Source organism: Mesoplodon mirus (assembly GCF_964341445.2).
Source record: "Mesoplodon mirus genome assembly, chromosome: 3".
NCBI classification, from domain to species: Eukaryota; Metazoa; Chordata; class Mammalia; order Artiodactyla; family Ziphiidae; genus Mesoplodon; species Mesoplodon mirus.
In genome coordinates this window covers 61568573-61592894 of record NC_138978.1, presented here as the reverse complement: position 1 = coordinate 61592894, position 24322 = coordinate 61568573, and the positions used below count along the sequence as shown (strand labels likewise).

Genomic DNA, 24322 nt, shown 5'->3' with positions numbered 1-24322 from the left:
CATTCAGATGCTCTAAAATGTTATTTCTTGAGCACTTTTTACTGACACCCAATCCTTGGCTTGCCGGACACTAAAGGACAATTGGATTGACTCTAGAAAGTGTTTCTACAAACAGTGCCTTTTCGAGGCTTGCCCAACGTCCGGCTAGTGTTGCAGTGTGAGGAGTTTACTTCAATTAAAGCACTAGTGGCAACACGGCATTCCTCACACAAGAAAAGAGCGCAACACTCACATATGATAGTTCAACTTGTCTTTGGGGTTGATTCTGCTGCTCGAGTTCAGTTCCCGCGAGAGGAAGCGTATTCCGCCTCATATTAAACAGAAGAGCCTCAATTCATTATTGGGGCTGCAGGAGGGCGACTCCAGCAACTGATCAGCTAGGGACTTGACACAGAGCGGGTCCTGCGTTCGTGAGGCAAGTGCGGCACCTCAGCAACCCGCCAGCCCTGGAAGTTTGTGAGTCTCCACTGGTAAGACTGGTAGTCACCTTGACCTCCCGGACAGGTGGGGAAAGTTAGCCCTGGGCCAGAGGCGGGACGTAAAAGCGAAGGCTCAGAACTTTCCCGAGCAAAACACGCCGTCACGTTTTCCTGTTTTCAGCGCAGCTCGAGACCCGGAGAGTTTAAGGGTGGCGAGAGCAGGTGGCAGGACTCCGCCCACCACCGCTCTTCTCCTCCCTCTGCTTGCTGCTCCACTCCCTCGGTGAGGTCCCGCCTCTGAGGCGCGCGCGAAGAGTTGTCGCGCCGTGTGTTCTGGGAATTGTAGTCCTAACGCTGGGAGCCGCCTCGAGAGAGGCGACTGCGGCCTACACACCCCATGGTGCCGCGCGGCGCTGGCCGCTCCCGGATGTGTGCCTGGCGCCGGAAGAGAAGGCGGCCCCTCTTTCTCGGCCCGGCCATCTTGTGGGAAGAGCTGAAGCAGGCGCTCTTGGCTCGGCGCGGCCCGCTGCAATCCGTGGAGGAACGCGCCGCCGAGCCACCATCATGCCTGGGCACTTACAGGAGGGCTTCGGCTGCGTGGTCACTAACCGATTCGACCAGTTATTTGACGACGAATCGGACCCCTTCGAGGTGTTGAAGGCAGCAGAGAACAAGAAAAAAGAAGCCGGCGGGGGCGGCGTTGGGGGCCCTGGGGCCAAGAGCGCAGCTCAGGCCGCAGCCCAGACAAACTCCAACGCGGCGGGCAAACAGCTGCGTAAAGAGTCCCAGAAAGACCGCAAGAACCCGCTGCCCCCCAACGTCGGCGTGGTTGACAAGAAGGAGGAGACGCAGCCGCCTGTGGCGCTTAAGAAAGAAGGTAAAGCTGTGGTGGAAGGTGGGGGAGACCCGGGATGGAGGGAAGGAGCGAGGGGACTGGCGGCTACCACTGGCTTCTGGGACTCCGAGGGTTCGCGGGAGACTTGGCCGCCGATTTCTTCGCGTTTCCCCCGCTTCACAAAAGCCAGGTCCTGCGAAGGTGCTGGGAGCGTGGTAGCCCCAAGTTCAAACCGCCACCTGCAAGGATCCTGGAGCCACCTCTTCCCGCCTCAGGTTCTGAGCGGAGGAGCGTGGTCGGGATCCTGGGAGGCTGTTGTCTTCCCGCCGGATTCCTTGGCGGGTGAGCGCATGGGTCGAGGTTCGGGAAAGGGAGCTCCTTCTCGGAGCGTTTGTTGTTAACGGGATGGCGGGGCCTCCGCGTCTTCTTCCTGCTCAGAGCTTTCTTTCAGCCCGCTGCTCTGAGGTGCGGTTGTGTCTTTTAGGTTCCTGCCCTGCCGTCTTGTCCCAGTGTGGCGTGGGGTACCCCCGAGAAAAGCTGGGGGTCGGAGTTTCCACCTACGCCCCCCCCTACGTTCGAGCCTATCGGATGTTGTGGAGCAAGGTGCTCTTTTAGGTGCCCCCTGTGCTTTATCGTTACCCCCTCGCCCGCACAACTATTGCAAACTTAATAACTTGCTGGAGTGCGTCAGGCTGTTGGGAGGGAGAGAGATTTGGCCACCATGGATTGAGCAGAAGCGGGAATTCTGAATGAAGATTGGTGATGGCAGGAAATCCTGAAGCTCGTCCTCGGGTCACGATCTTTTTCCCCGGCCGGACTCCCCGCACGCAGTGTTTCATGTGGCGTGGCCTGGCCTGGGCCTCGTGGTGCAAAGAGTGCCGAGGCTGTCACAGCGTTAGCCGCTGCAGAGCCCGTTGGAGTGCAGCTTTTTCTCCCCATGTGCGTGAAGCATGGTCAGGATTTCATTGGCGGGCAGTAGTTGCTTCCAGGTCACTGTAAACTTCGCAGGATTGTCTTGAACTTGGTTTTTGCACTCTCACTCGTTACTGGTTTGTCTTTTGTGATGGATGAAAAAGCAAAACAGTGGGGGATTAGAAAAAGTGTACACGATACGTAGTAAGTAGGTGTAGGACTTAAGCTTTGAAGCTTAAAGGTTTCCTTTATGTGTTGAAAATTGAAATTTTGCCACGTGCTTCTGAAAGGAGTTCTCATTAGCTTTAGTCGAATTTGATAACTCAAATAATTTAAATTTAAAAAATCAAAACAATTGTGTTAGGTTTTGGTTTAGAATTTTTAGAAAATACAGAGAGAGCCTTGTGAGGCTTGGGGTGAAGAACCTAGGTGGTAAATAAAACAGTTGTATTAAAATTACAGGTTGGGGAGGGAAGCACAAGTTGGAGTATTAGAAAGCCTGTATATATATACATCGTTTAGGCTAAATACTCATTCAGCTAAGTTTTATAGCAATCTGTAGCACAATGTAATAAATCTAATTTCTATGTTAAGGAATACTGGCTTGTGTATTTATTTAAACTGCACAAGTTTACCTCCTTCATCACACTAATCCAAAGAAGGTACATGAAAAAATGGGGTCTGAAGTGTGTTCACCCCTTTTGAATGTTCGAAACATAAAGCATGGTTTAAACCCGTCATACGTTTGATCATAAAGCCCATTTTTGAAATAAGCTCTTACCGGGAACCTAGTATTTTAAATTACAAAGTTAAAAATTTATTTCATAAATTTATGACCAGGACCGAGTTCAACATTCAGTAGTCTTTCCTTGGGAAAACTTCCATTATTAGCTATCAACATTTTCCTTAGGTCAGCATTTCAGAGCACACTTAACCTTAAATTGCATAAAACACAAGCTTATAAAAATATTGAATGAAAAAAAATCGTTTTGAGGCCTTACTACTTAGCAGTCAATTGTGGGCATTGGGGAAGGATAGACCTGTAAACAAAGTCCCTGCCTCTTGTAGTGGGATGGATTGTTAACCTGATCATGTGTTCCTTGCCTTTGAATAGAGGTCCTGACACAATCCTAGACGTGCCTTAGATGTGTGTTTGATGTTTATATTCTTTGAATTTTGTAGTTTGTCTTTTGCCGGTTTGGGGAACTTGAAAATTGACACCATCTACTCGTTTGTTTTTTTAATGTTAGAAGCCTGGAATCTAGTGAAAATCAAGAGACGCTTGCATTTTTAAATGTCAGTCATTGGGTGGATTTATTTGTAAGTGCTGTAGATTCTGTAAGCCCGATACTGGATATTGGGGTGGGGAAGCAAGCCATTGTTCAGTTGGGTGTGTGGCTTGGATATTATAAGGACTGGTTCCATAGCTCCACCCTAATACACTACCTCTGATGAAATTTATTTAAAATGCCTTGGTGTAAGATCTAAGATTTCTGGTCTATTCTGAGAGTATATGGAATGGACCTTAAAATTTCACTGAAGAGTTTGACAGTTACCATTTGACTTTGGCTACAAGCAGCTGAACAATTGGGGGCATCCTGGAGGTGTTACACTTTCTTAGAAAGAACCAGAGTGAACCAACTTAATTTCTTGTGAAACCGATTCCTCAGGTGCTTTGTGACTTTGTCAGAAATTGTGGTTTGGGAATTAGAACATACCTAAAATATTAGTCATGAATTTAACCATCAATCTACTTATTATCTTTAAGGCTACCAGTAATGCATGTTGGTTGCCTTTTTGGTCTCTGACACTAACAGGAAAAAAGTAATGAATGAAGGGGGAAATCAGTAAATGCTTCAGTCATCACTTAGTGTCACAAGTTTCTATTTCTGTGTCTTGCTTAAAAGGGGTCCTTTTGTGTATGTGATTTTTAAAGACTCTTTGGAAAGGAAGATACTTGAAAGGGCAAACCAAAAAAATCTCCATAATAATAAAGTAAGTGGACTATTTCCTGTTGGTTGCATAACAGTATGTTTTAAAAGTTAGGTGTGGTATGTATGTATATGTATACATATATATGTATGTAGACTGCAACAGGAGAGGAAGATGGTACTTTTTTCCTGTTAAATAGCTATTTTCAACTATAGAGAAAAAAATTTTTTTAATTTTTTATTGAAGTATAGTTGATTCACAATGTTGTATCAATTTCTGCTGTACAGTGAAATGATTCGTCGATTATACATATATACATTCTTTTTTCTAATGTATTCTTTTCCATTATGGTTTCTCACAGGATATTGAATATATCAATAGTTCCCCGTGTTCTACAGTAAGACCTTGTTATCCATCAGAGATATAATCTTAAATGCCATTTGTTTTCCTTTCAGTTTTGTAATTTCATAGAATCATCAGTCTTTTTACTCTGTTCTTTTTTTCCCCCTCCAGATTATGTAAAATAAAATAATGTCTTCACTGGGGGTTTTTTGAGGGTCTTTACCTGGTGATTGTGTTGGTTTGCTTGGTTATTATTTATGAATGGCTAATGGTGTTATCTTTGGTATCTTTAAAACCAAAATGTATCATTTGCTTAAAATTTCTTTAAATTCAGAATTTTAAATTAAGAGACTGGCATCTTGAAAATTGAGAGAAATAATGGCTACCCAAATGACTTCCAGGTCAGTTATAGAGAATGCTTTAGGGGAAAAAATGATTTGGCAAACAGAATGGAAGTTTGAAACAAGTTTATTTAAAAAGGAATTTTTCTGAAGTACTTTGTTACACTTTAGAGATGCCCAGTGTTAGCCTTTTTTCAGTGGAAAGTGCTAGTTAGTGGACTTAAAGAGTAAATTTTTTTTTCTTTTAACAGCCTAGGCCTAATTTTTTGTGTTGCAAAAAATAATTTGCTTTCGTGGGGTTTTTTAAATCATTTTAGGAATAAGACGCGTTGGAAGAAGACCTGATCAACAACTTCAGGGTGAAGGGAAGATAATTGATAGGAGACCAGAAAGGCGACCACCTCGTGAAAGACGATTTGAAAAGCCACTTGAAGAAAAGGGTGAAGGAGGAGAATTTTCAGTTGATAGGCAAGATTGTTTCTTAATCTCTTCATGTTTTGTCAGTTTATAGAGTCACATCTTAACACAGATAAATTGAGCATAATTGCGAGGAAGCAGTGTGGCTAGTTAATTTTATCAGTTTTTCTAGCGAAATGTCTAAGTGTGTGTGTTATTCTTAGGACATTTTGGTAACGGTTTTTAGTATTCAAACTTAGATTTCTTGTAATGAAACACTTCAGTTATGAAGGTTACATGTGTTTATTTTAATTTTTATGTATATTGGTGAATAGCAATTTTACTAGATTATAATGTGAAATGAGTAACAATGAAGAAGTATATGCATTAGTAGTAAAGTTTTAGAGAATGTCAAAGTAATTTTCTTACGTTGGGGAGTTTCCTAGTTTTGATTTCCTTTGGGATATGAGCCAGTAAATATGTTCCTGCATCTTTGAGCCTTTGAATTTCCCTTCTTCCTTTTACCAGAAACCTTAAAGTATATATTTTTTTATTTGTTACAGACCGATTATTGACCGGCCTATCCGAGGCCGTGGTGGTCTTGGAAGAGGTCGAGGAGGTCGTGGACGAGGAATGGGCCGGGGAGATGGCTTTGATTCTCGTGGCAAACGTGAATTTGATAGGCATAGTGGAAGTGATAGATCGTAAGTCTTATATTGGTTTTTATTATACTTTTATATTTGAAGCTACTTCTTTAATAAAACAAAATTTGAATTTCTAGAACTAAAGAGTATTATGTTAACTCAGTTTTGTTAGTTCTTTTTCACATTACAGTGGCCTGAAGCATGAGGACAAGCGTGGAGGTAGCGGATCTCACAACTGGGGAACTGTCAAAGATGAATTAACGTTGGTATTCTGTTTTTTTTTAAATAAATACTTCTAATAAAATTGATCTTATACCTTACTAGAGGTTTGCCCATTAAATTTTTACTTGTCCCTGGGACAAGGATGGATGCTCTTATCTCAGAGCTACTTCCTTACAAGATAATGAATGCTTTTTTGGATATGTTTGGATTATAATGTGTCAAATGACCAGTTTTTCTACGTTTCAAAAATATGTGGTATTTTTCTTTTCATATGGATATATAGCTTTTATTGAAATCCTATTTTGAGGTTATTTGGATATTATGTTATTGTATGTTTCTTATTTAATAGTTCTTATTCTAGCTATTGACCCCTTTGGTGATGACAGAAATTTGAAAAGCCAGTAAGGCTTTATTTTAGAACTAACTGCTGTCATACTACTTTTTGAGTAAAGTACTTGAGCTATAACTTGGATCAGTATACATTTTTAAATTATTTTCTCTTAGTGGTCTGCTGGGGAGTAAATTTAGTAGGAAAAGACATTGGGAACGTGAGAATTTTAAAATATTTATGTGAAGACTTTCAGCTACATGTAAATGGACCTAGATGCCTTTTTTTTCTTTCTTTCCTTAGAGAGTCTCCCAAATACATTCAGAAACCAATATCTTATAATTGCAGTGACTTGGAGCAATCAAATGTGACTGAGGAAACACCTGAAGGTGAAGAACATCCAGTTGCGGACACTGAAAATAAGTAAGTGATTTGTGTGTATGGTAGCTGTAATGCTCGAGCATTGAAATGTTTGGGGTTTAACAAGAAAACAACCTGTAGGCTTAATGCTATTATTTATTTGCTTTTTAAAAGGAGAGACTATTGTACTTCATTCCCTCAAATAGTGTTTAGAGGAGTGGTTTACAAATGTATATGTTGGGCTCTAATGGTTTGACAAATAGAAGCGGTTATTTCTATTTGAAGTTACCATTGTCATCTTAAAAAGATACGGAAGATACGTATTTTAGTACATCCTGTTAACCCTAAGCACAAAAATAGCCGTTTTAACCTGAGAAATACTTGGAACTCATAGTTCAAAGTACTTTGGACTCTATGTAACTATACACATTTTATTCTAATACAGTTTAAAACAAGAAAACATGACCATTTTAAAATTAGTTCCTCCATCTCCTTGAAGTTTTTTTTTTCCATCAACATAGAATTTGGAACATAGCATTATTTATTGGCTTGTTTTAAAATGTGTGAGGAGAGCAAGCACCAGAATATGTTGTCAATTCACTAGAAGACGGTTTTGAAATTGTTCAAGGGTGTGGGAGAGTTTTAAAGACTCAAGTTATGCTAGTAGAAATAATTTCACGCCTTCCTCTGGTTTCCATCAATACAAGCAGAGGTTATATGCCAGGCATTTCTTTCAGTATGTGGTTTAAAGTCTTGCATTACAGATTATCAAGGTCAGTAATTCTTAATCAGGGCATAATCAAATCATTTAGGGAGGCGATGCTTTTCTAAACTTTTCTTTTTCTCCAGAAAGAATTGTTCTTACAGTGAACCACTATTAATGATTGGAAAATCATATTTTGTGGATTTGTTTGAATATTGTGGATTTGTTTGAATAAGGAATAATAATCAATTTACTATTGGAGAGAGTAGATAAAAATACATGGTGTTAAGTGATGTGTAGAACTTGGTAATATAAATTCATTTGTACAAAACTATGGAGTCTTAATTTTGTGTGGTAAACAATGAAATTGTGATAGGTGAGATAGATGAACCTTACGTAACATTAAGTACTTTACAAAGCTCAACATAAATGTTCCTTAATGAAGAGTTCATGTTTAACTCACTTTAAGAGTAATTTGACAAGATTATAACTGTTTACCAGAAGGAAAGGATGTTATTGATAGGGTATTGGAAGCAAATCCTTAGCTCAGTTCCCAGGACTAAAATTGGGGGTATTGGGTCTAAAGACCATGATGACATTAGAGCAGCCTCTAGTCTTACTACAGAATAGGGGAGAATCTGAACATAGTATTATGTCTTGCATGTGCAGGTGTAAATTTAAGAAACAGCTTTGGCTGAATTTGATTAGCTTCCTTATGTATAGTTCTAGAGCTTCTGTTTTGTCTCATTTGATCCTTACAACAATCCTTGACGGTAGGTGTCATGGTTTCATGATATGATAAAGGTATGCCGAGTTCTTTTCTTGGCTGTGGTACAACTTACACAGGACCTTTTTTCAGTCTTTAGTTTCTGATCTGTAAACTGACAGGGTTGGACTTTACAGTCTAGATCCCATCAATTCAGTGTAAGCTTGGTCTGGGAAGTTTTAAGATGGGATTTGTCAAACAGTAAAGAGTAGCACAGACAGGAGATATTTGAGCAAGGCTAACTGAATCACCTGCTATCTTTGGAAAGCAGTGCTCCCAAAATAGCAAACAACTTGTTTGGTGACAATTGGAAATTGAGATTAAATCGTGGATTCCTAGGCCCATGCTTTGTTTCTGTAAAAAGGGAAAGGGATAATATGTAATAGTTATAGCCTGAGAATTATATTTAGAAATAACTAATTTGGTGTTAAGCATTGAAACCAGTATTTTGTAGAAACTTCTATTATTAGTGAAACTGTAGTCTCCTTTTCATACACGGATTGGTTTGAAAGTTGGAGTATATAAAGTTACGATTTGTAGAAATTAAAGATTTGCCTTAAGTGTTAAATAAAGGATAGGGGAACAGTTCTTTTATATTCTAGAATATGAAACTTGTTGCTCATGGATATCCTAGATGATTACCTTCATATATGTTATAAATTATGTATTGTGGAAAATTATGGAAATTAAAAAATGTGTTTTAGGAGAAGTTAGGTCAACAATTTTAATCACATAGTGTAAGTTTTAAAAACAGTAGTATGGTTTTAAAAAATGTGTTCTAGGTTTGATATAGCCAATTCAAGATTGTGTTACTGATAGATGATCATTTAAGAGTTTATGAAGATGAATTGTATGTTCCTTAGTTATCCACGCTTTCACTAATTCAACAAACATTGGATTCCTGGTCTCTGCCAAGTCAGATGTTAGCCACTGGGTTACAAAGAAAACTGTGATTCTCCTGTCCTTGGGTAATCTAGAAGATTACCAACCAGCCAAGGTTAACTTCCTTACGTATAATTGTAAGTTACATGATTTTATAAGCCCCCTTACCACATGTAAGACTTAAAACATTTTCACACAGGGAGAATGAAGTTGAAGAAGTAAAGGAAGAAGGCCCAAAAGAAATGACTTTGGATGAGTGGAAGGCTATTCAAAATAAGGACCGGGCAAAAGTAGAATTTAATATCCGAAAACCAAATGAAGGTGCTGATGGGCAGTGGAAGAAGGGATTTGTTCTTCATAAGTCAAAGAGTGAAGAGGTAAAATGAAGTTTTGTGGTGTTTGAAAATGTTCAGATGTCTTGAATTGCATTTACAATTTTTGTGTTAAAATTTCACGTGGGTAATCTGTTTATAAAAAAGAAAAGTTTTACATAGGATTATTTGAGGCAGATAAATTGCCCCAAGAGGAAAATAAACTGCATTATCATATAGTCTAAGAAATTATTCTTTCAAATTTGTGTAATATTTTAAAAAATCTCACCTAACTGGGAGTCATTAAGACTTGTATTAAGTTAGGCGGTTGGCATTTTTATTTGGGAAACTGTGTATGCCATATATAATATCCAGGAATCTTTAGTAAAATAGTATTATTCTTCTTTACTGAGGAGTGATGTAAAGACCAGAAAATCAATTTATGAGTTTCCTTTCCTTAGGAAACTAATGAAAATATTTGAGAAAAACGTGTGTGACTTCTGATTTGGTAGCTTCTATTTAAGCCTTGGGGCACATTCTTAGAGGAAAATCCCACTGCTGTATCCTTTTAGGGTTTGTATAAGTATGAGATTTTAGTCACAAAGTTAAATGGAAATGTTATGAAGGCAACCTGTAATAAAAAGATTCAATAAAATCCACATTTTAATTTTCTAAACAAGAAAATAGCTCTGAAACAAACTTGGAAATATTTTTAAATAAAATAGAGGTTTGGAGATGATTTTTTAAACATTGACTTCATGAAGGTAGTATAAATGAGGATATTAAGTGTCAATTCCTGTAGGGAAGAAAAAACATCTTCCTTCATTAGAATGCTTTTGGGTTTTTTTTTGTAGTTCTTGCAGACAAAGTTGTTTTGTTTATCTGTGTAAAACAGAGAATTCTTTATTTAAAGAACCATGAAAGTTCACTTTGGGGAGATTGTTCATTTGAACTAATAAATTGTTTAGGTTAATGTCAAAGAGATTTACCTTGGCACCTTGGAGACAATTATTCATGACCTTTTTGGGGTCCCGATGGAACTTTTCTCCAGAATAGGACACATAGATATAAAATGTTCTGATATATTGTATCATTATTATCATTAATAGCCTGAAGCCTCTTCATGCATTTTTTAGACATCAGGTTAGGTGTCCCAGCTTTAAGTATTATTTTACATTGAACTTTTAAGAAATAACTATTACACAAGGTGATGTATATAATTAGAAAGTTTAGAAAATTATAAAATGTGAAATTGGTGATGAATAACCTTGAAATCAGGACATTTTCATTATCAAGCCACTTTTGTATGTTTGGACCCTTATAGTTATGCTGCCTTTGTGATGTATGTACATGAAATCCAGCCTTACTGGCATATATGGCCTCATCATTTGAATACAGATTGACCCCAACTTAGAACTTTTTGGTTTTTTGATTTTAAAATGGTATGAAAACAATACACATACAGTAGAAACCATAGTTCAAATTTTGAATTTTGATCTCCCAGGCTGAATATGCAGTACTCGCTACTCTTTTGTGATGCTGGGCAGCGGCAGCGAGCTGCAGTTCCCAGTCAGCCTCCTGATCATGAGGGTAAACAACTGATACACTTAAAACCATTCTGTTTTTCACTTTCAATACTGCATTTAATAAATTATGTGAGATATTTAACAATTTATTATAAAATAGGCTTTGTGGTTTTGTGTTAGATGATTTTGCTCAACTATAGGCTAATGTAAATGTCCTGAGCACACTTAAGGTAGGCTAGGCCAAGCTGTGATGTTTGGTAAGTTAGGTGTATTAAATGTATTTTGGACTTAAAGATATTCAGGCTTTATCAGGATGCAACACCATTGTAATTTGAGGAAGATCGGTATGATAGGTCTTCAAGTTTGTTGTATACAATGCTTTAAGTACTCTTTCTCTTTTACTTATCTTCATCTTCACAACAAATATGAAGTAGTTAGGGAAAGAAAGAAACTTTGAGAAATGGAGAACTGAATTATTGACAGCTGAGACCAGAGCTCTTATTTCCTCATTGTCATACAGTGCTCTAGGAAAAAAAACTTTGTAAATTTATCCTACTAGTTAACTTGAAGGTTGGGGATGTAACCTGAACATCCAGACTTCCTCTTTATTATTATAGTAAAACCTTCAAGATGTTTTCAGTAGTATATCAACTTAAGTTGTTTTGCTTCTGTGCTCTGGAAATCTATAAATGCTTTTAATTGATAAATTGATATCATTGCAATAGCTAACGTTTAAAATCAGAGACTTAGTATATATCATTGACTTTAATTTGCTAGTGATTTTGTGGGTTTGCATTTGTGTTTTATGCTCCTTTATAATTAATATTTTAAAAAGAATCTTCTATTGCCTTTAAATTAACCTAAAGGAAGACATAAAGGGATGACATTTAATTTGGGTATTCGACGATTAAAGGAATGAAAATCTGTGTACAAATACAAAATTTATTTGTACTTAATAGGTAATTATTAACAGTTGTAATATTACAAGCTATTTAGAAAGAGTGAAATATCCCTTCAGAAAAGAGGATTATATGTGTATTTAGAAAAATTAAAACATACTTTAAATTAGTATGAGAAGTTTCTAACTAGAAGATTAAAACCCATTCACCCCAAGCATACAAAAGAGATCAGACATTAAGCAGTGTAAGATTCTCTGGCCTTTTTTTGCAGAGTCCATTATGTAGCTTAGGATCTGGGTTTCACAAATATGATGACTATTTTTAAGAAGGTTCCTGTGGTAAATTGAAGGCATGGTTTTATTTGTGCACAGCTTTTCAAGGTTCCTTTCTTATGTAACGTTGTGTTTCACTTGAATTTGTAGTTCTCCAATTTATATGGAAGAACACATAGTTAAATATGAACAGAAAAGCATTTTGAGAAGTTTATATATAATTTCTTTCCCAAGTCATAGTTGGAAGAGTATAGAGCAAAAGTTCTCTTTAAAACTTACATATTCAGTAATATCTCTAATAGAGATATATACCATCTATCCAAGTCTTCCTCAGAGGTTCACATTGGAATGCTAATCTGAAGGGCATATTTTAAATGTACTTATTCATACTTCACTGCTAAAGATGATGATTCAATAGGTTTGAGATGGGGCCCAGCCACTTGAATAGTTGTGATTATATCTCTAATCAAGACTTGCTAATATCATCTATAATTTAAAGTTAAGGGAATATGAAATAGAGAAAAGTGAAAGGAATTATTCCTCCTAGATTACTGTAGCTGATCCCAAAGCTTACTTATTATCTGTAGAGGTGTTTCTATATTTTTTCACACAAAGCGCAGGTTAGATTTTTGGTCTTTTTAGGAGAAAACTCATTATTTAGAAGTGTGCAACATGACTTTCCTATTAATCACCCTATTAATTTAAGTGGCCTTCACTTAAATTTTTAGGCTCATGCTGAAGACTCGGTTATGGATCATCATTTCCGGAAGCCAGCAAATGATATAACGTCTCAGCTGGAGATCAATTTTGGAGACCTTGGCCGCCCAGGACGTGGTGGCAGGGGAGGACGAGGTGGCCGTGGGCGTGGTGGACGTCCAAACCGTGGCATCAGGACTGACAAGGTAATTTTAAGGCTTCTTTTACCCTTTTAAGTAATTCGAGGACCTCTTTCCATAAATCACTGCCCTAGGTCCTTTTGGGGACATAAGTCGAAGAAGAAAAAGGTTGACATGCATGCCTTTAAGAAACTGCATTTTAGGTGATATTTTTTGTTTAAAGCACTTACATGACTGAATAGTGCTGCCAGTAGTTAAGTTTACCACCCTTCATCGAGTACTTACCTGGTGCCAATTATGGTACTGTGCTAAAAAAACAAAAACAAACAAAAACCCCACCATTTTACAGAAGATGAAATTCAGGTGAAGGGAACCAAGGTAATTCTTGGCCTTTGGTAACGTCTGCCTGAAATGCCAAATACTTGCTTTGCCTTGACAAACTTCACTGCTTTTTAGGGCTCAGCTTAATAAAACCTTTGTGTCCTTTGTATAATTTTGTGGCATTGACCGATTGTTTTTTGTTCATGAGAGCTGTTCTGTAAGTTGGGATTCATTTGTGTCCTATTTTCTGTAATCTCCATTGCCTTGCACTAAGTGTGACAAAAAACAAATTCTTCTGAAATATTTTGATAGAAGCCCTAGTAATTGGTAGATTTGAAATGACCTGTCGGATGCCAAAGTCCGTGGTTTTAATGACTAGATATTACTAAAGTATTAGAGATAACTTGGGTTAGTTTATCGTCTCTTATGGTCTACCTAGGAAACAACCATAATGTCCTCCTGAATTCTCAACACCTGATATGCAAATTGGGGGACCCATCTGCTTGATTGAGTCTGCCAATGTTTGATTATAGTGGTAACTTAATATCCTAGATTTTATGGTCACCCATAACAATGTAGTGATATTTTGTTTTTCTTTCTTTCTCTGTGACATGGGTTCTTTTTAAAGGCATTGTGTATATGGATCTTTTTAATACTCTTGTTTTGTAAAACTTTGTATTTTGACTGTAAATAGCCATGAATGTGCTGCTTAAATAACTGTAATTGGTTTCTTAGCCTGCTTTCACATTGATGCCATTCTTATTTAGCAAGTGGGGAAAATAAAAGGATACTGAACAATAGAGTAAGAATCCACATACATACCTTGTGTGAATCTACTTGTGTGATTTATTAGAAAAATAACCCATGCTGTTACTAGGGAATTTTCTGAGATCTTGATAGAAATTCAGGACAAGGCTCATTGCAAATATTTGTAGTCCTATTCTTTTTTTTTTTTTTAATTGGAGTATAGTTGGTTTACAGTGTTGTGTTAGTTTCTGGTGTACAGCAAAGTGAATCAGTTATACATATATCCACTCATTTGTAGATTCTTTTCCCATATAGGTCATTACAGAGTATTGAGTAGAGTTTCCTGTGCTATACAGTAGGTCCTTATTAGTTATCTATTTTATATATAGTAGTGTATATATGTCAATCCCAATCTCTCCCCCACTGAAGTCCTATTCTGATCCATAATTTTGCCTTTCAAAAGTAAAAGCTTTGACATATTTTACTCATTGTAATAAAACTAAGTTTTTTTTAGAATTCTGTGTCTAAGTGTAGACACTGGAAATATATTACTAAGATTTGAAAATCTTTAATTTTGCTTCTGTTTCTTTTTCAGTCAAGTGCTTCTGCTCCTGATGTGGATGACCCAGAGGCATTCCCAGCTCTGGCTTAACTGGATGCCATAAGACAACCCTGGTTCCTTGTGGACCCTCCTCTTTGAGGCTTGCATGCTTAAGGATCCCAAACGACTAAGAAATTTAAAAAAAAAAAAAAAAAAAAAGACTGTCATTCATACCATTCACACCTAAAGACTGAATTTTATCTGTTTTGAAAATGAACTTCTCCTGCTACACAGAAGTAACAATATGGTAGTCAGTTTTGTATTTAGGAAATGTATTGGTAGCGGGGATGTTTTCATAATTTTCAGAGATTATGCATTCTTCATGAATACTTTTGTATTGCTGCTTGCAAATATGCATTTCCAAACTTGAAATATAGGTGTGAACAGTGTGTACCAGTTTAAAGCTTTCACTTCATTTGTGTTTTTTAATTAAGGATTTAGATGTTCCCCCTATTACAAACTGGTTTTAAATATTGGACATAATAGCAGTTTTAATACCTGCTTTGCATTTTCACACATGGTCAACTGGGACACGTAAACTTTGTCAAATTTTATGCTGTGTGGAATACTAACTACTTTATGTATTTTAACTTAGTTTTAATATTTTCATTTCTGGGGATAAGGTCTTTTTTCACTTCTCATGATAGCTGTTATATATGCTAAATCTTTATATACAGAAATATCAGTACTTGAACAAATTCAAAGCACATTGGTTTATTAACCCTTGCTCCTGCATGGTTCATTAGGTTCAATTGATTCACAATTTCAATTACATTTACTTTTAAAATATGTCACTTTCCTGTTTTAAAAACCAATCTAGACACCTTACTGGTGAAAGTTGTTTAAGCTACTTATTGTTGATAGACACATACTGTCAAATGAAGTAGTTTTATGGGTGTTGGGTTTTTCCTCCTCCAGTAGGGTGGGTGGAACAAGTTAATTTGGCTAATGCATAATATTTAAACTGCTCTGTAAAGTAAGTGGCCGCTCAGTATGATTTGTATGTGTGAAAGGTCCCAAATCAAAATTGTACATCCATAATCAACCCTTCAACCCTTGTTCTAAAGAAACCAAAGGGCACTGGTTAGTATGGTAAGGGGGGGGGTATGTTAATTTTTGGAATTTGGAAAGCAGACAGCTTTACTTTATAAGGTTGGAACAGCAGCACCATCCATGAAATACAAGCCAAAAATTTTACTGTTTCTGAATTTCCTATATTGCTATTCATTTTGGTCTTAAGTTGATAGATTCCACAGAAAGTGATAAGTATCTTTTACCTCTTCCTCCGTTAGAAAATTAGGTTAATAATGGATTTCTTGATCGAGAGCATCACCACTGACTAAAACGTACATGGAGAGAATAATCAATAAACAGGCTTTCTAGGATCTTTTTTTTTAAGTCTTCTGCAACATTTATTGATAAACAGGAAAGGGGTTTTCTTTACAGTTTTGAAGGTCTTTTTATCACTATTATTAGTAATTTTCTATCTATGTATGGTAATGTCCAGTTTTTAAAATACTTTATGATTTAAGACTTTAAATCATAAAATGTCTGTTTAGCTGATTAGTTCTCCCCTATACTTCTAAATGAGAAATTGTACAGTACAAGAGTTGTTCATTGGGATTAGATTTATTAACCTAGTTACCTACTAGTTTGACATCTTAGGAAGGAGGTAATTGGTTTTTTTTAATGATGGATAAACTTGTGCTGGTGTTTTGGATCTTATGATGCTGAGCATGTTCTGCACTGGTGCTAATGTTTAACATAATTTTATATTTACAAACATACCTGCTACCCAGAGGCAAGTATTAATTTAGTCCTTATGGACTATTACCCCTCTTGAGATTGCAACATACACGCTCCTAAACACACTCATAAGTGTGTTTAGACTTAGAAGTATCTTAACTCATTTCTGGACATGAATGTGTTATAAACCTCCTGATTTCTAGCAACATATAAAAAAACACTGCTATTAAAAACCCATCACAAGTTCTACTCATTGTCAGCCATTGCTGGCATTCTGTCACTAGAGAATACGCAGCAATATCTGGTATGTTGCAAGCTTTCAAGATAGCCTGGATTTTAAAAGTTGGTCCATTAGTTGTATCTGATGGATGTAAATTTGCCTCCTAGTTCACTTTGTGTCAAGAGCTAAAACTGTGAACCTAACTTTCTCTTATTGGTGGGTAATAACTGAAAATAAAGATTTTATTTTCATGCTCACTTCTTAAAAGTCATAAAAACAAATAGGAGCCCATTTATCGTCATGTGTTTTCTGACCTATGTGTGCACCCCCAAGGGTAATGCTCATATTTCTTTTTTTCTCCTTAAACTTAGGTTTTGTTTATGTGGGGTGTTTATTAAACTAGGCTGTCAACATTTGGGAGGGATACCTATTTTAATTATTATAAAAAAAGTTCTTGTAAAATGAATTTCAAGGACTGACAAGACAATTGGCATTTCTTTTTAGCAAACCATGTTTTTGAGTGAATTTGAGTGTGAAGGTTAACCATACTGAATGTCGGGGGGGTCGTTTGTTTTTTGGTGGCTGATAGAATGTTCTAATGAACTTTTATCTTGATGCTTTTAAATGGAAATAATGCCAGAGCTTATATTTTTTATTAACGTGTTTCCAGTTTGCATTGATGATTGGGATAAGGTCTCTTTTTTTTTATAATTAAATGTTTTGAGACCTGTGCGGAGTTGTGAAAGATTTTAAAATGTGTCGCTAGGCACTATACGTCTAAGTTTACTCAGTTTTATTTAAAAAGTGGAGGCAGGACATATCTCGAGTTGTAAATACATTTGGGGCTTGGTGTGGGTGTGGAGGGAGAATATTAAGTATTCATTTTGATTGTGTTATTTTTCGAATTGCTATAGATGGTTGTCCTGAAATAGAAAAATTTTGTTATGCCGTTAGGGAGTTGCATAGAAAGTCTGAATACGGTATATTGGATTTTTAAAATATATTTTTAAGAGCACTAGCATTATATGGAAAGAACCAACAAATAGTAAAGGGCTAAAAAAAACCTTAGAAATATGGAGCTACTAGAACTGGAATGATTTTGACTTTAAGATCATATCAGGTATACTAATGGACGGACATCTGTATCCCAACGTTGAAGTAATTGGTAAAGCAAATTCTCAGGCTCTCAGATGCCTGTAGTTCTCCTTTGTAAAGAAAATAAATAAATGCTTAGAAAATAGATTCTAACGCAGACATTTGTAATTCTGCTGAGATTAACGTGTAAATAAATGTTTAGGGAGTTGGAACACTTACAAGCCACATCTCCAGGTTCACTGGAGAAAGCCCAGAACGTGATGACTAGAATGCTTTACAGTAGTAACAAGGCAGTAAAATCCCTAGTCAAAATTTCAGATCTAGTAATTAGTGAGATAATCTATAAACATTGTGAAACTATCAGGTTTTATCATTGAGCTGTAAAGTAGCAGCTTTCAGAAATTTGGGCTCAATGATTTTTTGCTCGACCTGGGTTTACCTATGACATGTTCTCTCAGCTTCAGAATCTTACTTGATCTAAGTTAGACAAATACGGAGAAGTGATTGAAATAAGTCAAGCTGAGAGAAATTCATTAGATCAGTAATATAGGGAAAGGTTGTAACCTAAAGGATAAGCTTAATTTCAGAAAGTGATTAGGATATAAATTATTAAAATCATTACTAACATTGGAAATGAGTATCATTTAAATAAGTGCTATGTCTAAGCCAGGGGTCAACAGATTTCAGCCTGTGGCCTGTTTTTGTATGGCTCCTGAGCTAAGAATGGCTTCTACATTTTAAAAGGATTAAAATTTATTCTATAAAGATGTGTGTAGCCCACAAAGCTTAAAACATCTGGTCCTTTACAGAAAATGTTTGCTGACCCCTGATCTAAGCCATCACTCTCAGGTCAACATATAAGTTCTTAAAAAAAAAAAAACAAAAGGTTTGCTTCCAGGTACAGATTAAATCACCCTACCTCCTGGGAAGTTGTGAAATTAGAAGTATTAAAAATTTTTTTTTTTACCTCTTACCTCTAATCAGAATAAGGGCAAGATACTTGATAGCTTCTTAGTAAAGAAGATCTTGTTATTTAAAAAATTGTTTAGCTTGCAAATTCTGAAAGCTGTTAGGAAAGTATAAATTTGCTAAAATAGTATATTTAGTACCTGATTATAGTTTTTCACATTTAGTGGCACTTACCACTTAGTGCTAAGATCCTTCTGTTGTGCTAATTTGACTTTTCCATAAGATGAGAATTATGAATATTTTGTATGGGTAAGAAAACCAATGTCTCTAACTCCATAGGTTGACTGGGGCGGGAATTAATGGCTTCTGACGACTGCATTTCTCAGCTTAATCAGGAGGTTATCTGGGCAGAATCCAGCTTTTGTGCCACTACTTCTGTCTTAAGTAACGGAGTCAGTTGTTCGCTTCTGTCTTACAAAATAACTGGAAGTCCGTTGTTTGCATTGAAATGGAAGGAAAGAAAAGGTGAGAAACGGCCTGTTCAAGTTAGAAAATAATTTACCAAATTATATTTTTATTGGAGATGTTAATTACATAGGTAGTGTTAAATCAGTAACATTTGTCCCTTTTGTTGCCCATTGGGGAGGGTATGACAGTTCTGTTGCACTTGAATGTGTATTCTAAGTCTTGTGCTTGGAAAACAAAAGATACTTGCTGATAACTAATCTGACAATTCTGGTTCATTATGGATTTTTAAAAACTTTACAGACAGTACCTAAAGTGATGAGAATTGCTCTGAACTGATCTTGCTGTGGCTTTATTCCTTAAATAGCTGCTTTAGTGTTACTGGTATGGAAATGTGAAAAGCAAAGGGCTAGTGAATATTGAGGATTTTGTTATTTGGAGAACTGAGAAGTTATTTGGGAAGTAGTTTGGACAGTATTTAGACTATATACAATACATAGTATAATATACACTGTATATAGTTTACACTGTCACCTTAATTGCAATTGTAGTTGATTTCTCTTACAGATTTTAGGACCTAGAAAGAGCTTCAATTTGAAGAAATGGCACAGGTTTTCATCTACCTAGAATGGAGATTTTGTGTAAAGTGATGAAGTTGAACTTGGTTCTTGACATTGCCCAGAATTCTGTCAGATTGGATCTCAAGTTTTTTATTAGCTGATGAATAATGTCAGAAATTACGGGAACTTTTACATGTTGAATTCGTTGTTTCACACCTTGGGTGTAATAATCTATAGTGAAATGTTCCTTTGGCAACCATACTGACAAAAGTTAGATGAGCACATGTTTAGACATGTTGTCAAAGTGCTCAGGCTGCCAGGGGTTGACTAAACACATCAACGAAGATGGTAGATTCCTCCCCACCCCCCAACACTATTTCATAGCTGAAAATGTGTAGGCTTACATGACTGGCGAAATGAACTAAACACAGAAAACCTTTCTGTTTAGAGATACAGTGGTTTGTCTTTTCTCTGGAAATTCTGAATTTCCAGTGAAGCTTCCACATTTTTTTCCCCAGTAAAAGAGGAAGACCTTTTTCCTAAAACTACAGATAATTTGGTTTCAGCTTGATCTTGTATACTTGTTTATCAAGGCTTCACGTAGGTGCTACAGTTGTAGTAGCTTCTTAAATATGCCGTGGAAGACGGGATTGGATAGAACTACTTTTCATGCAGGTGTTCATTGGTCACTAATCATACGAAGAAAATCGGCATACCCAGCCACGTATATTGCGTGTGCTTCAGACCACTGTGTTTTGTTCATGACAGTATCCCTTGAAGATTGAGTGGCACTTTGTCACTGTATCGACAAAATCCAGTAGATGAAAGTGTTTAACATTGAACAGTTGGATTGGCCCACCCCCACTCAGCCCCGCATTTTGAGTCAAATGGTAGAGCTGGATGTCACGTTGACAGAAATAGAGAAGTGCTTTGGAGGCTGTATAATACCAGGTGAAAATACTTGCTTGAAGAACTTCAATAACCAGCACCTCAATTACAGCAAAGCATGGATGTTCCCCCCACCTTTTTTTCAGGATCATCAATTTCTTTCTACTTAAGGGTTACTAAACTTTAAAAATAACTGCAGATTTTTAGAGGAAAAAGTTTGAAGAGTATCTGTAGCTGGAGAAATTACTGACTTAATTATCCTTTCTAGTTATTTTATCTATTTTAAGCATGTCAAAAGTGGGGTTTTTTTTTTCTTTTAAAAACCATCTATACAACTGCTCTGAAAGCTATCCTGCCATAGACCAGAGGGAGTCTAAAGGGAGTGTTCATGGGTATGCAAAGGAATCCAGTCATATGCAGTTGTTGAAGTGAAAGGAGAGAAAACTTAGAAAACCAGTATTTTCTACAGTATTGTGAAAAGGCAAATGGTCTTTTAACCCCCTTTGTGATGGGGTAAAGTAAGATTTCTGCTTCTAAGTGAACTCTTGTGACATCCTGTTTTCACCTTGAGAGATTTTTTTGGCTAGGGATGAGGGTCTCCAGGCTCTTTGCTTTGGATAGCACAGGAAAAACCCTCTAAGTTAACACAGGCTACATTCTCAGCTAATGTGCAGGGAGATACATAGTTGACGTTTTAGTAAGTGAATTAGATTTTGTTTCCTAAAGGAACAAGTGTGTTTTGTTACTAATAATTTTTATCCAATTTCAGAAGAATGTTTTTGCAGTTTTCTGAACTTGTGAAAATGTTTTCGGCTTGTGGGTGTTCTGCCTTTCTGGTGAAAACCCAGGGCCTTTGAAAACAACGTAGTCTCTGAGAATCTCATAACAGCTTTTATAGTATTTCATTGGGTCCAATTACCTATGGGTAGCAAAGTATCTGAAATTGGAAAAGGAAAGGTATTATGGGCCTCACCTGACATTCTCTTGCCTAGGCAAGGCCCAGGTCTCTTGTGGAATAATTCCTTACAGTTGTGGAAATTGAAAAGTGGCCAGAATTGATGTAAAGGAACCCCAAGGTAGCACATAATAGGTTTGTATGTTCCTTGGAGATACGATTGAAATCTCGGAGCCAAGTTAAGAATGGTTTTGCCACTTGTAAATAAAAGAAAGGACGATTAACAAAATGTGGAGCTAATTACCATAGAATGAAGGAAAGGCGTTTATGTTTCAACAGTTCATACAAGCAACACAGTTGAGTCAAATGCAGCCCTACTTTTTACTTAAGAAATAGCCATGTTTGGAAAAAATCAGGTAAGTTGGATGGGGTTATAGTTATTTTAATTAAAGAGAGAACACACTGCTCTGGTTAATTTTCTGTTTGAAAGGCATAATGTTTTAATTCATAGTTTTAAATACTTACCAATTTCCTTAAAATAATGGACTTTTCTGGAGTGTTATTTCCCTTCTGTGGCCTACACAGTGTGCCTTGTAGGATTTAGATTAGCTGGGTAGATAAGTTAGCAAATTCAGGAGTGCCAGATTTGTCCTGGTGTCATGCTTTTTGGGTAGATTTCTCAACCAAGAAGGCTCTAGAACTTTAGAAGTACAGAGATGCCAGTTTTTGGTTACCTAGTAACAATAGCTTCAAAGATTTTTATGGAATCACCATCAACTACAGTCGGAACCCCAATTGATATAAATTTGTTGTGCAGTCGCACAGAAAAGAATTAAAGTAGTTGAAAATTATGCTCTAAAACCAGACTGGTATCAGGGACTAATTGTGTGACTTTGGTTAAGTTACTTGTATCACAGTTTCCTCATCTCTAAAGTGGAGATAACACCTACCTTAAACCAGTCATGGTGAGAACCGCCTTACACCCCTTAAAAACTGCATGTATTAAGTACTGTGTTAGAGGTCATTGATCATTATTAACAATTGCTGTTAGAATGGGAATAAGGCAAAATTTGGCTTTTTATATAAACTTTGTATTTCAAAGATCCATTGCTTCAGTTATTACTCTAACATCCCCACCCCCACCCCCCCACCTAGTGTGGAAGCTGCTTTGTCTTTTCTACCCTCTGACAGGAGTATTAAGGGTGGAAGTGCCAGACAGAGGAGGTGGAGGATGAAAGACATGGGCCATAAAGAAAGCGGTTAGTGTCTGACTTTAGGACCCACTGTCTCAGGTCTTTGGAAAGAAATTGGTAATATTTTATATTTCATTGACTCTCCACTTCTAAGAGTAATGAGCCCTTGTGATGAAAGGAATGCAAAAGTGTAATTTAAAAACCTGTGGCTGGATGTAGTCACTGTTAGCATTTTGGTGTATATTTAGATTTTTTTTGTATTGCTTTATAAAAGATGATTGTATTCAGCCGTTTTAACCACTTCCATGTCAAACGTTATGTTTTTTTAAAGGCTGCATAGTATGCTTTGCATCAATTCTAAGATGCATCCCAATTTCAGGCATGTTAAAATTATGTGGAGGGGGCGGGGAAGTGTGCACCATAGCAATCAATGGCATATTACAGTTTAATTTGCATTTTTTCCCCATTCATAGCAAAGTAATGAGGTGTCCCCTAAAATTGGTGGTGTCTTAGACTCCATGAAATTCAGTGTTTCATTGTATGCGTGATTTAACCAGGACCCTACTGAAGGGCATTTATGTTCCTCTCCCCATTATAATCAATGCTGTGATACATCTTTTATAGACTTTATGATATTTGTACTGTTCTTTAGTCTACATTGCTAGTCAAATTTTATTGAATATTGCCCAGGTGCCTCCAGAAAAGAGCCAACTAACATTCCTGTAGCCAACCGCAGTTCTCTAATAGTGGCTAATTTTTTCATTACTGTTGCTAATTTGGTAAGGGAAAAATGGTACTCAATTTTTATTTCTTTGATTACAGCTGGGGTTTTTTCATGCTTATTTCATGCTTAATACATTTTATATGTATTTTATGAGTTGCTCATTCCATTTTTTTTTGAAGTGTTGGCTTTTTTCATATTGATCTGTAAGAGTGCCTTACTAAGTAAATTATCTTGGCATATCTTGCAAATACTTTTATCTAACTTGGTGTGTGTGTTTTGCAAAGTTTTAATTGGAAATTTATTCCCATGTAGGCTGTGATGTAAAAATATGACTTGTTTCTTTCCATCATCAGTTGGCCAATTGATTAAATTGCTTATCTTTTTTTTTTTTCTTTTAGGGTGAAGAAGAGGCCTTTCTGATTTCCTTTATTCTAGAGAGTGATTAATTTGAGGGTTCGCCTATTAGCCTTTCATAAGGGTGGATAATGTGAATGTCTTTGTGTCCTGCAGGCTAGGAAGAGAAAAACAGGGCTCCTTTGGAGGGCCTGAGCAGTGATACTGGGACAGATGACAACTACGTCAGGTGAAAGAAAAAGAGCTTGATGGAGAAAACCAAGAATCAAACAGGGGGGATTGACTAGAATAGAATGTGCCTAGTTTGGCATTTCTTTCACTGGCCTCTGGGAATTGGAGAGTTGCAGCTGTAGGCTATTAATGGAAGCTGAGAAATTGGGACAGGGTGGAGGGGAAAAGGCACTAAAGGGAAAGAACTAGATGACACCAGTTTGGCTTTCCTATTGCCTATAAGGAAAACAGAGGCCCAGGAAATAGAATTTCTGGCTTCTGGAAAAGAGGGCCCTGTTAATTCAGGGTAATGATCTGTACACAGGAATTGGTAGAGATTCCCATGAATTCATTGAGAATGAACTTGGACTCTATTTGTAGTATTTAGGTCCCAGAGAATTAAGGAATTTGATGTGTTTCAATAGAGCAGAGATTTCTGGGTTGGCTTCTGGATATAAGGAGAGTGGA

General features: G+C 36.9%; 1 protein-coding gene across 4 annotated transcripts; it reads left to right on the top strand.

The window, feature by feature from the left end:
• The first annotated feature begins 873 nt into the window (after positions 1–873).
• SERBP1 (SERPINE1 mRNA binding protein 1) lies at positions 874–17292 on the top strand. Of its 4 annotated transcripts, none has more exons than XM_082615923.1 (8): positions 874–1296; positions 5099–5249; positions 5741–5881; positions 5994–6083; positions 6675–6794; positions 9282–9459; positions 12819–12992; positions 14590–17292. In XM_082615923.1, the coding sequence occupies exons 1-8, from the start codon at positions 984–986 to the stop codon at positions 14644–14646; spliced, it is 1224 nt and encodes a 407-aa protein (XP_082472049.1). In that variant the 5' UTR covers positions 874–983; the 3' UTR covers positions 14647–17292. The 4 variants fall into 4 exon arrangements, with proteins under 4 accessions (XP_082472049.1, XP_082472048.1, XP_082472046.1 ...); XM_082615922.1 differs by having other exon boundaries at positions 889–1296; positions 6012–6083; positions 6720–6794; XM_082615920.1 differs by having other exon boundaries at positions 889–1296; positions 6012–6083.
• The last annotated feature ends 7030 nt before the right edge of the window (positions 17293–24322 follow it).

Bases quoted from the DNA above. Each gene is read 5' to 3' on its own strand.
- SERBP1 (XM_082615923.1), top strand. From the start codon at position 984: ATGCCTGGGCACTTACAGGAGGGCTTCGGCTGCGTGGTCACTAACCGA. The intron at 5,882-5,993 runs GTAAGTCTTATA...CAGTTTTGTTAG, and splicing joins CATAGTGGAAGTGATAGATC to TTCTTTTTCACATTACAGTG. The intron at 9,460-12,818 runs GTAAAATGAAGT...TTAAATTTTTAG, and splicing joins ATAAGTCAAAGAGTGAAGAG to GCTCATGCTGAAGACTCGGT.